Source organism: Megalops cyprinoides, chromosome 5, assembly GCF_013368585.1.
Source record: "Megalops cyprinoides isolate fMegCyp1 chromosome 5, fMegCyp1.pri, whole genome shotgun sequence".
NCBI classification, from domain to species: Eukaryota; Metazoa; Chordata; class Actinopteri; order Elopiformes; family Megalopidae; genus Megalops; species Megalops cyprinoides.
Window position 1 is genome coordinate 17,341,405 of NC_050587.1, and position 12,423 is coordinate 17,353,827.

The 12,423-nt window shown below is 40.7% G+C and overlaps 1 protein-coding gene across 2 annotated transcripts in view; it reads right to left on the reverse strand.

The window, feature by feature from the left end:
- The window catches only part of fer (fer (fps/fes related) tyrosine kinase), an 82,260-nt gene that overhangs the window by 38,289 nt on the left and 31,548 nt on the right, over positions 1-12,423 (reverse strand). For both annotated transcript variants that reach the window (XM_036528609.1, XM_036528608.1), the window contains 2 exons: positions 9,994-10,183; positions 2,098-2,193 (listed from right to left, as the gene is read on the reverse strand). In XM_036528609.1, coding sequence (XP_036384502.1) covers positions 2,098-2,193; positions 9,994-10,183 — 286 coding nt within the window. The remainder of the gene's footprint in view (positions 1-2,097; positions 2,194-9,993; positions 10,184-12,423) is intronic.

Sequence of the window (12,423 nt, forward strand, 5' to 3'; positions counted from 1 at the left end):
ATTTTTCAAACTGCATAAAGAATGTTGACTTCTGTCTTAGTCAGTTTGAAACACTGAAGGCACACAATCTGTGCAGACTGGAAAATGAAGAGGGAAAGCTTGAGGTTGTTTATTTTGTAGATTAAGGTAACTGGAGGTTATGTTGTCCGTCTTGATTCAACAAAGAAACAGAACTGTCCAACAAAGACCAAGAAAAATCCAAATTCTTTTCGTGTGTGCGTTGCCACACTCTGTTGCTTTTACAAGGCTTCAAAGAGGCTTCAATAAAACACAAAACAAAACTGATTGTCTTATACACTTTTCATTGGCACATTATTAAATCCTGCACCTCACAATCTTTCAAAAGAAATGTGTATTGCCTACCAAGTCTATTTCATGCATTTTTTATGAGGTAGACAGTTACAACATTATGAATACGTTTATGCACTGAATATATAACACCATTAATTTTGTTCTACTGCCTTTTATAAAAGATTCATAACCAAATATATGAGTATGTTTCATTGAGGAGAAAGGAGCTGCACATCGCCTGAAGGAGACTTAAGACAAAACGCACTGCACACCTACTTCTGCATATACAGCCATTTTCATGGTCTTTGCACCATTTCATGTCTCTTGGGTACTACTGCTGTGTCCACTTCATCTCAGTGAGTATGTGCTCACTAACATATGTATATACATGTAATTTTATTATATTTGGTTGCTCTCCACATTCTGGATTGTACCTTTACATGTCCCTTTGACTGTTCTCTGGGTAAATCTATGTACACTGTACATTAATGCTGTGCTTTACATACAGGCTTTCAAGTAAAAGGAACCCATCAAGTGAATATAACACTCATGGCATCAACGTCACCTTGGATCCTCTGGATGATTGCATGCAATTATTCAACTCAGTTAAACAATTTCATACAATGTACATTTCAAAAAGCCTAAGCCATTATCCTACTCAGTTAAAGAAAAAAAAAACACTTGATAGATGATATTATGTATTAATGCACTGTTTTTACACGGCACGGAAAATACATTGCAAATGTAATCTCTAAGGTTTAAATTGATGTTTGGCCCATTCAACATCCTGTTGAATAATTGCTACCATTATTTTCACATTATTCGGAATAGCAGAAAGTACAGACAGTTCCACTGAGTTTAGAGCTTAAGCGCATTGTCACCACAACTGTTACCTGCCGCAAACCCCATTAACCTACTGTTATGTTGGCCAAGTTTTTATCTGCTGTCGTGTTAATGCCCATGTCTAATTAGCATGATCATCTATGTCAGCATCGTCACCAACTTACACAAAATAACAGCTTTTCTATCTTTGCTGTTTCTTGCAAATACCTTTTTTTTTTTACTCAAACACTATATGAATTGACCTGGGAGGAAACAACAAACTAACATGCAAACACCAGCAAAACTCAAATACGTTCTGGCTTTTACTTTATCCCTACACTTGACAGCAGGTTTTTTTTTTTAAAGTGGCTGACTTCTGGCAATAAGGACTTGTTTGAGCAGACTGTATTGTTTCTGGGACAAGTGGTGTCCCCTGTGGCTCAATAGACGAAGAATGTCAGATTCATTCCGGTGAACGAATATCCATAGAAATGCAAAGTTTCTCCGTATACACAGCGTAAAGGAAGAACACACTGTTTATGCAGCTGTTTACACTGAATACAGACCACCTCGGACATTCTCCCATTTCCCATAAAACACTAAGGGCTTCCCACGCATTGAATTTCTTATCGACAGTCAGTTAATGCGTAGCTTTGGCGATATTGTTTCCATGGCAGTTTTTTTTTTCCATCTGCAGAGCTTTCTGATAAGAAAACACTAATATGCTTCAGTACTAAACAGGCAAATCTGTACATTTTTAGAGTACAGGCCTTAATTGAATTAAGACCTGAGGTAAATGGGAAAAATCCTTTGTCATCTTTAAGGGTCGTTAAAACATCCAGAGGCTTGTTTGGTCCACCCTTAATGCGGTTTGATTTGAAGGAGGAATTTAATGTCCTCATAGACTGAGATTATCCAGCCGCTAATGGACAGTGCCAAAGGCTTGACATTATGCCGGTGATTTACGGAGATGCAGGTACTTACCGAAGAAGATCCAAGGACTGACTTTGGGGAGCGGATGATGCCAGCGATGGAATGACGCAAGGTGTCAAACTTTGATACCCTGTCTTTTCCTTTGTCCTGTGGGAAAGGCAAACAGACACAACAAATGTTTAAACAGCGCTCCACATACAAACTTGTCATAGATTTGTAGCAAATTCAAATGTGCAATTCTTCTCAAATGACTAATATGTTTTATTCTAAGGATACTGTAACATAACGTGGCCCGATAGTGAAATGTTACCCTTTATTTGCAACCAGAAGCATTTTCATATTTCTCAGTACTGAAAACACCAAAACTACAAAGCAGAAAATGACTAAAAGGATCTGAACAGGATACATACTCAGGTACACATTCAACAGAAGAGCTCTAAGCAAGCCAGGCTAGTTACACCCTCCATCATGATAAGTGTTAAACAACAAAACAGAACATGTGAAAATATGCAGTCGGCCGTGTAGGAACAGCATCACTTGTTGGAGCATGCTGATCCAGTGCTACTGTGTGCTTCACAGTGTATCGATGCTACACAGCCATCAATGTGCACTGAACAAAGGGACCCTCCAGGGCTACACTGAGAGGGCCATTGACTGACTAACCCCTGCGCTGCACCGTGCACTCCCATCGACTTATTCATGGAGAACACGGGGCTGGATGAGAGGAGGGCAGCGGTCTACCCTTCGGCTGATTTGGGAGCACAGTGCTGGATCCCTGTCTGAGGCGAACATAATCGCAGTCTATTTTAAGCACCATCACCGACACACTACAGAATAATACTGTTTCTGTTCATGGACACACATAAAGCGTTCATCTTGTATCATCTTTAGGTCTCGAGGACTTGGTTAACCCAGATACGATGGATTGAAAGACAGCTTTCAAAACCTCATTTGCGCATTTCTTACTGACTAAAAACGCTCCTTTTCGGACTGCAATTTAGTTCCCAGGAGTTAAATCTCACCTAGTGTAATGAAACTCTTTTGGATCACTATTACTCACTACTGCTGTGGTGTTACGATGCATGTTAACATTGTAATCATGTATCACTGGCTGACACCTTGTGAATACTATCCTATAAAATAATGTACAGATCATTTTTTACACTTCATGTGCAGATTAGCGCAATGTATGTGTATTGCTTTTAAGAACCATTTGGCACTATATGTGTGATAAGACAATTACCGATGTATGCTTATATTTTAACAGCTATTATTAACTTGATACGCATTCACTGTGCTTCCGGCTGTTCTGTTCCTAGTCATTCTTACTCCTGGGCTTTACACCTAATGTTTCTCACCATGACAGCCTTGTAAGTCTCCCTGGAAAAGAGTGTCCACCAAAAGAACAAATGCATAAAATAAAATGAAATGCGTACCATCATCTCAAAAAAATTCAAATATTTTTCCTCAAGTCTTTTGCTGGAATTTCTGATTTTAAAACCCAGGTAGTAAATAAGTTTAAACAGGGGGAGGTAGTGTGAGGGACGGCAGACCATTTTCGAGGGTGGATGGGCCCGTCAGGCATGGAGAAGGCAGCAAGTGGATCAGAGCAGCAGCGCCTCAGCAGCCCCGGCTCCTGCACAAGCTTAAACCGGGACGTGCTGGATCAGGCCGGAGCAGCCCCTTTTCCCGAGATAGCAGATTTGTGTCCGCTGACAGGTCGATTTTTTACATCGGGAGGATTAAATGGCTAGTTAAGGCCGCCGGCCCCATTGCCATGGATACAGGAGGCCGTGGGGGGATCGGGGGAGTGGAGAGTGGGAGGGAGATCCGAGCGCAGTGGGGTTGATGAGCTCGTGTCACGAAGCTCAGGTAATGACAAGATAAAGGAGGGTCTCGGCACAAATGAGTCCCGGGGATTAGTGGCAGCTAAATGACTGCTTCCAAACATCACAGGAGTTACACTCCCAGACTGCTGGCGCATACTGATGAGGCTCCCTCCGCTGACGCGCCAAGCAGAGTGCTTTAACTAAAGGCTCTCCGTGGTGTGGTTATCTCCTTTCAGACGCGTCTCCGAGCTGGACGCACAGCACCTCTCAATCCCACAAGCCCCTTCGTTACCTTTAATAGACTAATTATCCCTATCCCCTCCACACCACAACAGTGCTCTGTCACACTGTAGGCCGTTAACTGCGCACAGGCACGAATGGCATTGCTAAAGTGATAACCTTTAAACCATTCTCACATATTCAACAGCCCTGTATATGTGGAAGGAGGAAAATGTCCTTTTCTTCCTTTTTTCCTCTAGAACTATATTCTACTTTAGTCAGGACTTGACAGTAAAATCACAAACCAACAGAAAATCAATAATCCATAATTATTTATTCACTTAGTGTCCATCCATCAGTTTTCATACACACTGTCACATAGTGTTTTAGCTAGCATTAAATATAACCTATTCCATCAATATGCGGACAAATGTGCTGTACTTTGTTGTAAGTTTGCTGTACTCTTCAATGTGTGATCATTTACTCAATATGTTTAAAATACACTCCTGCTTCAACCTCCAGACTCAGCACCTTATCAGAAGAACTCAAGTAATGTGGAGACACGTCTCAGGGCTCACTAAGATGAACTCACACCTGTGACCTCTGAGTTAGGGTTAGGGGTAGACCTTTGTGAACTCTAATGGCAGGCTCGCCCCAGCAGAGAGGCACGCAAAGGAAGGCATTAGTTACCATTTGGCGCAAGGCCTAAATATTACTACATTTGTATCTTTTTCACACAACAGCATTTACTTACCCTGACAACTTTATCTATTTGTTGTTATACCTTTGTATAATTTACTGCCACTTTATTCAAGGTGCCTTAGTCCTACCACATTGTCTAATTCCATTCAGGTGGGTTAAATGACCTAAGGAGTCTAACCGCAGTTGTTCGGCTTTATGGTCATTAACCAACAGGTTACAAAGCATTCTTTCAAAAGCCCTCTATTCATTGTTGAATAAGATGGGCCAGATCAGACTTAATACACCAGCCCAGTTTTTCTAGGGGCAAAGGAACAATTGTCTTGAAACTTGAACAGAGGTGACTCACACTCACCTCTTTCAATTGACATCACTCATTTCATCACAGGTTCTTTATGTAAAAAGAAAAGACTTAGACAATGCAGTATTTTTATTTGTTCATGTATCCTTTCAGTGCAGACAGCTCTTAGATGCTTGGGTTGAAAGTAATACTCATGAAAATCATTTTAATGTTTGTTCCCTAGAAAGAAAAATTACAGCCTTAATGAAAAGATGACAACTGAGCTGACCTGATTTTGGACAACTTGTCTGTCTGTACCTTAGAATGTACACCACACATGACTGCTGCAGGTTCATAGGATAAGCTTCAATTTCATCAAAAATGAGCAACGCGACAGTAAGCCTTTAAATCACCCCCTTAATAGCATGGAAACTGAAAGTGGCTGTCATCAGACCATTAAAATGTAGTCGCGGCACAGATGGATATTTGCAGAACAACACAAAAGCTGGGAAAGTCTGGCTTCCTAGTAAATGTCAGTCAATTTCGCTAAAAGTATGCTAGATTTTGTCAGTGTTGATATTCAAATAAAAAAGTACATTTCTCAATAAAAAATATTCAGAAATTTAATGTTGCTTGGATAATCTCATCACATTTTGTAAAGAAAACACTTAAACAGGCTTTGATAATGGCCATGTTAATGTGATTATCCGCTAGGGCTAGCAGAGCGTACAGCACTGCAAGTATAAAAGTCTTTTTGTGACTCAATATTCTTTCATGACTGCTTTCATGTTGAAAATTTCATTCACCTGACATTACAACAATACAGTGGTGCATTGGGACATAAAATACTGTTATTCTGAGTGGCTAGACTCAGCTGGGAGTGAAGTGTGTGTGCACACTGCCCTCTAAAGGTTCAGTGCAGTTTTGCCATTAGGGACAAGTCCAGCTTAAAGAAATCCACTGCACCAAGCATGACAGACATGAGGAATGCCACCCTGAAAAACACAGTTTTAATCAAACTTAAATATTGCTGCTTTAAAGGATCAACTTTAAATGCTCTAGGGTTTGCAACTTCCCTAATCTATTGCTCATGTTGTACAATTAACAAGCATATAAGTTTAAGACATGTAGTTAAAGGATCAGTTTCTGTAACAAATTAATTTGAGTAATTTTACAGTTTCATAGACTATTTAGATTAGGTAACCCTTCTCCGTTACTCTGAATGTAAATATCCTTGCTTAACGTCATTGAATCATTTCTCTTGCTGTCAATACTGAGCTTTCCCAGTGCAAACAGCTTTGGAAAAGTTGACAAATATTTATAGGTGACTGAAAACTTGGGGTATGGCAAAGAAATAATTCCATAATTAAGGAGCAAAACATTACCAAAACCATTCTACAAAGTAATGAATTAAATGTTGATCGCTGAGAGGGGAATGGAAAAGGCATGGGAGAGAGGGAGTGTTTGTATTGATTGTGTGTGTGTGTACCCTGATTGCTTACAAAAATCCTGCCGTGTAGTATTTTATTTACAGCCAGTCTGATATTTTCCTCACTTCTCATTTTTTCCCCTCTCCAAACAGCACATGGTGGTGACCTGAGTTTGGAATGGTCACAGGGATATCTGACCAACAGTCCAAACAGCGTAGGGTTATGAGCTGCGTTGATAATGGTAACAGGCGTTTGGGCATGTACCAATCACATTTTCACATACATAAATACAATTTAAATAAAAGACGAACTGTGCTGAGTCCAGAGACAAAGGGTCCGCACTGTTGGAAAGTAAGCAGGTAAAAGCAGTTTGTCTTTTCACACACACAAAGCTCAACAGATGTCTTGTCCATAAACTGAATAGGATAGAATGGGGACCAAAGACACATTCTGCTCATGGTTATATGGTTACATTCTAACTACCTGGAAACCAGTAGGCAAAACATAGCTGTAATATTTCAAAATGTTCCATGAGAGAACATAACACAAAGCTTCACTGGCTAACCATATATTTCACTTTTTCTGGATAATCTGACAGTGATTAATACTGAAGCCTTGAAATGATGCCGTTTTAAATACAGAATTTGGTATGACTAGGCTGAACAGAACTATCCTTAAATGTCCTTAAATGCAAATGGTCTGCTTCTCAGTTCTAAAAAGATGGATGTAAACTCCTGAAAAATTATAACTGTCCTCTTTACAAAATGCTTCAAACACAAAAGAATACACCAGACAAACAGTTCAAACAATTCACAAACCTGCCATACAGTAATGTATATCCATTTAATTAAAACGGAAAACTCTGAAAAGAATGCAACAGTGTGCACGAAGGAGAAAATAGAGTCTGAACACTATGAGCTATTTCCAAAGAAAAGAGAGACACTCGACCGCCCTTACAAGCATGCTTTTTGTTTCATACTAGGGATGTGCATTTTGGTGATATTGACAGCTCGAGTACTCGACAGAGAAAACGAGCAAGTACTCGAGTACTCGTATTCCGGGGGTGGGGACTGATCTCGCAATGAGTGTAATCACCAGTAAACACAACATAAGTTGGATTAAAAATAAACACTTTGGATAATTGGGTATTTTATTTAAACCTCACAGTTTACCAACAGTATTTTCTTGGACATGAACGTTAGGCTACTGAACCTCACATACTGCAAAAATAATAATTTCAACAAAGTTCAACTTCCACTGTTAACACATCCCTGGTATCAATTTCATGTTCTGACTCATTCAGGGTCTGCAGCTGGCCTATATGTTCTTATTTAAAAAGATGAGGCGATCTACACGCTCAGGTGAGAGCACTCACAACTAGACCTGCGGAGGAAAAACCGCGTTCCGCTAGCACAGAGGTCGCAGGAATGGACAAGTACCACTGAGCAAGGACGCTCAGCTTTCTGTACCTTTTCTCATTTACCTGCCACCACAGTAACGGACCCTGGCTTAGGGTGATGCATGGTTCACTGAGGTATCTCTCGATTTCGTTGTGCTGCGAACAAACATCACTGGTGCTGTAATCTTCTCCAAATACAGTGTGAAGAGCTGTTGCTGCCCCAGATTGAAAGTCTCCATGTCCCCTGTTTGGCAGTACCTACGCTGTCTGGAATGGTGCCACAAAGCACCTTTACTCTCTGTTGAAGCTCTGGCTCAAGAAACTTAAGATGTTTGTGCCTTGGGTCTAATGCTGAGGCAACCAGAGATAGGGCCACTTTCTCCGCATCTTGTGGGTGAACTGCAAATATGCGCCCTTTCAGAGACTCTGCCATGGCTGTTTTTAAATCAGACACTCTCAGACTTTTCTGTGTATTTAGGTGTCCGGTGATGAGGCTATTTGTGATCGGACACAGCACTGAAATGCACACGTGCCTCACTGCACATTGCAGTTGTGGCTTCAAAGACTGGAGCGCTGGAGTCAAAGCTTCAACGGTTTGCAAGTACTCATCTGTCAGCTCAAGCGTCCTTGCATCTAACAGTTTTGTGACTGAGAGAGTAGCTGACACAGCCTACCTCTGTCCGAGGAGATGTTCAAACATATCACAGAACGAATTCCAGCGCGTACAACAACACCGAATCAGTTTGTGTTCGGGTAGGTTTTGTTGTTTTTGTTTTTGCTTGAGTGACGTTGTGGCTACTGTGCTGTGGTGAAAATGTGCAACCAATCTGCTCCTTGCAACTATCACACGGCTCAAACTAGCAACTTTGAAGCCCTCGTTAACTGCAAGCTGAAGGGTGTGGGCAAAGCAAGGCACTGATTCCCATAGACCATTATTCGCCGGAAGCATATTACTAGTGTTATGAACACATGCTAACATTTTCTCAGACGTAGACAGCCACTCTTCTGTTGCACCCTTTAGATAGTTGCCTATGTTCACAGCTGTGTGTCTTTCATCAAAACTGTGTTAGTGTTACATAGGAATCAGTAGTTAGCGAGGTCCATGAGTCAGTAGTGAGAGCAACCCTTTCTGGCTTCGCTAGGATGTCTTTAAGTAAAGAAGCACTCCTTTCGTAGTTCATATAGAGCGTCTATTCTTGTGGTGATTGTCTTGCGAGAAGGCACGTCATATTGGGGCTCAAGGTAATTCAATAATTCCCTAAATCCTCCCCCCCTCAACAAAACTAGCAAATCTTTGGCTAACATATTGGCTATTAGCTGTGTTGTTCTCTCAACTCTGCTAGCATTGCATGTACGTCTGACTGTAGTAAAAGATGTTGTTCATGTCTGGCTAGCGTCTTCATTTTCGCTTGACACTTTGTGTTTAAACGCAAGGCGATGGTGCATTGTACTAATAGTAGAGTTATATGACAGTTTTGCGCTGCATAACTTGCACTGCACTGTGTTTTGTACAATTCTGTCAAAGTGTTTCCACACATCTCTGCACGTTTTCGAAGCCATTTTTAGCTATATAACTAGTGCTACAGCTTCGGCCTAGAAGAGGCTCCTGCTCCACAGTCTCTGAAATGATTTTCATCTCTTCAGTCTCAGTGGACCGTAAGTTCCCACCCCCAATGCCACTGTAACCAATCATAAAATTTTAAATGATTTTTTTTTTTTTTTTTTTTTTAATTAAGATACGGCTCCATTTCTGGAAGGATTTATGTTGTGTTGTTTGGTACGGGACTTCAATCGGTGTAAAATGTATTTCATGAAGTTGCAAAATTAAATATATATATATATATATATATATATATATATATATATAGATATATATATATATATATTCGATAAACATTCATTCACGCATTTATTGTATTGTTATGATCAATCATTGCTGTCACTTACTCGTGCCCCTCCCTATTTCATACTGACACTAATCCTGAGTTTTAAATTCAGCACCATTTGAACAGGCTGGGGGCTGCTAGTAAGGCCCTTGATTTAAAAGGAAACGCACACAACCTGAAGGCCGGTGCTAGGTTCTGCGCTCACCATCGAGTTGACCGAGCGGGCGTCCTCCTCGTAGTTGACCACGGGGGGCGGCTCCTTGCCCTCGTTCTCCTGCATCTTCTGGTCGAGCAGCTCCTTCTGCGCGGTCAGCTTGGCCTCGGTGCAGCGCAGCAGCTGCAGGGTCTGCCGCAGCTCCTCCAGAGCCTGCTTCTGACTCAGCAAGAGCACCGCGCTGGGGAAAGCAACGACACACCGGTTAACCCCAATGCCTGCCCAACACACAGGTAAAAACGCACCTTGCGTATTGACACAGATACTCCATATACAATGACCCAGATATTCAGCTCCCGTGTTCCTTCTGTCCTCAATCTAGGAGGTTCTGGTTGGCAATAGATTTTGGTGCCGTCTGCATTAGTATTTTTTAGACCAAGCTTCTTGAAGAATGTTTGTAACTGGTCTGCAAATCAGAGGGCTTGTAGATTCAATAATGGCAGACACAGAACTTCCACTGTGAGGAACACAAAGTTGAACATCTGGTCATAATAAATATCTACAGTCTGTATCAGCTCTCAGGTCACATTCAGTCAGATTCAACTCAAAGTGAGAGGTCACCAACAATGTCTGCTTTATGTAGGTAACATTCTGTTGTGCAACAGCCTCAGTTTCAGGCTGCGCGGCAAAATGTTTTCCTGAATTTTATTGCTTGCTAATAAAATTGTTTAAACAAAAAATAAATAAATGTAAAAGGCAATTATGGGAACACCTGACATATTTACAACTACTCACATAAACATGCTACATCTAACGAATTCCTGGAGCCAATGTATTCTAACCCTCTACATTGTTAAGAGTCTGGAATGCCCTGATGAAAACTCCCACCAGGGGGCAGCAAGCCTCAGTATGCACACAAAGAGAGCGCACGCCCACATTTCATAGATCCACTAAGGAGCTATAGATTAAAAGAGGAAAGTGCATTATCATGCCATCTTCAGATTGTACAGCGGTATATAATTTAAATTCCTGAGCCACATTCCACAGTTCAGTTTTGGCACTCTCACATATACAGTGGCCCACAACCAGGAAAGAGGACTGTAAAGAATGGGAGGGCTTTTAAAGTATCTGCCCGCATGTGAACGCTGACACACACACACACACGGGATGTATTAAAGTTCACAGGCTGAGCTAATTCATTTATATGGCAGCAGGGAAGACTGAAGTACTAAATGCAATACAATATTACAGAAATATTTCAAAAATACTTAAAAAGTAGCTATATCATATGGCTAAAAATTGGAAACATGAAAAAGTGTTGAAGTGCCATTTAATTTACAACGAAGAGAAATTTAATAATGTGCTAAATAATTCAAGAAATTAAAGGTGAGAAACTACAGTAAAGTCATGACTTGCTAGTATATTTATTTTTATAACTGCTAAAAATTAATGCTTAAAACAAAACAGTGAATAAAAAACAAATTACAGTAGGCAAGTGGGGGGAAACGGAGTCAGTTACAGCAATATTGTACAGCTTGGCACAATCTAAGCTGTGAGATACCTTATGATATCATTACCTTTTAGATAAGGTTACAGTGTTGTTAAATTGTCATTTAATAGTCCTATCTTATATTTAATAATACTGCAATAAGAAGCCTTGGGAGAACACTGACTTTGTCTCTGGTGCTCTACAAAGCCATTTGCTTACTGTTTTAACGTATTGAATTAAGAGTCAGTGGCTACACTTGGTAAGTCTCTATATTCTTGTGTTCAAGGTATTCGGCACTGATATTCAGTGGTGGTTTAGGGTACTCATAAACATCCAGAATTGCTGCACACTTTGACTTGAGGGGAAAAACAGTAGATAGTATTGAAGTTTTGGCTGTGGAACATCCCACGGCTACCAAACAGAAGAAGCCAGTGTTAACAGCAAGAGGGCAATAGTGTAGACTGCACTGACATCTTACTCTTTTATGAAGGATTACTCAGCAGACCTTAAAAAATGCAGTCAGCTTGAGCCCGGGCACTCTCTCAAATGCAGACAGACAACTCTCCATCCATTGTAATTGTGCGGCTTGCCGAGTTCTGGCACCACGAGTTTTCATATCTCGCTGCAGTTTAAGCGGCTGGGTTCCTCTCTGTCAAAGCTAATTCGGCTCTCGGATAGTAACACGCATGACTTGGGAAAACTTCCAAATAAGGTCCCCCCTCTTGTGCTTCCCCATCAAATGGCAGGAATGTGATGGAAAAACAGTGAGGGGATCAAATGCTTGGCAGCCATGTATGGTCGTAAACTATCCCCCATAAATGCTCACTTAATCCTTCTTCGCTTTAGATGAAGAGTACAGAGTGTCACACTTTTTTTTCTACTTCTGTTGTCAGTTTAGAAATTAATCACAGACTAGAAACAAAATGTGAGCATTTCTTGGGTTATTTATGGAATAGGAATAGGAAATTCAGCTTTATACATATATAATATAT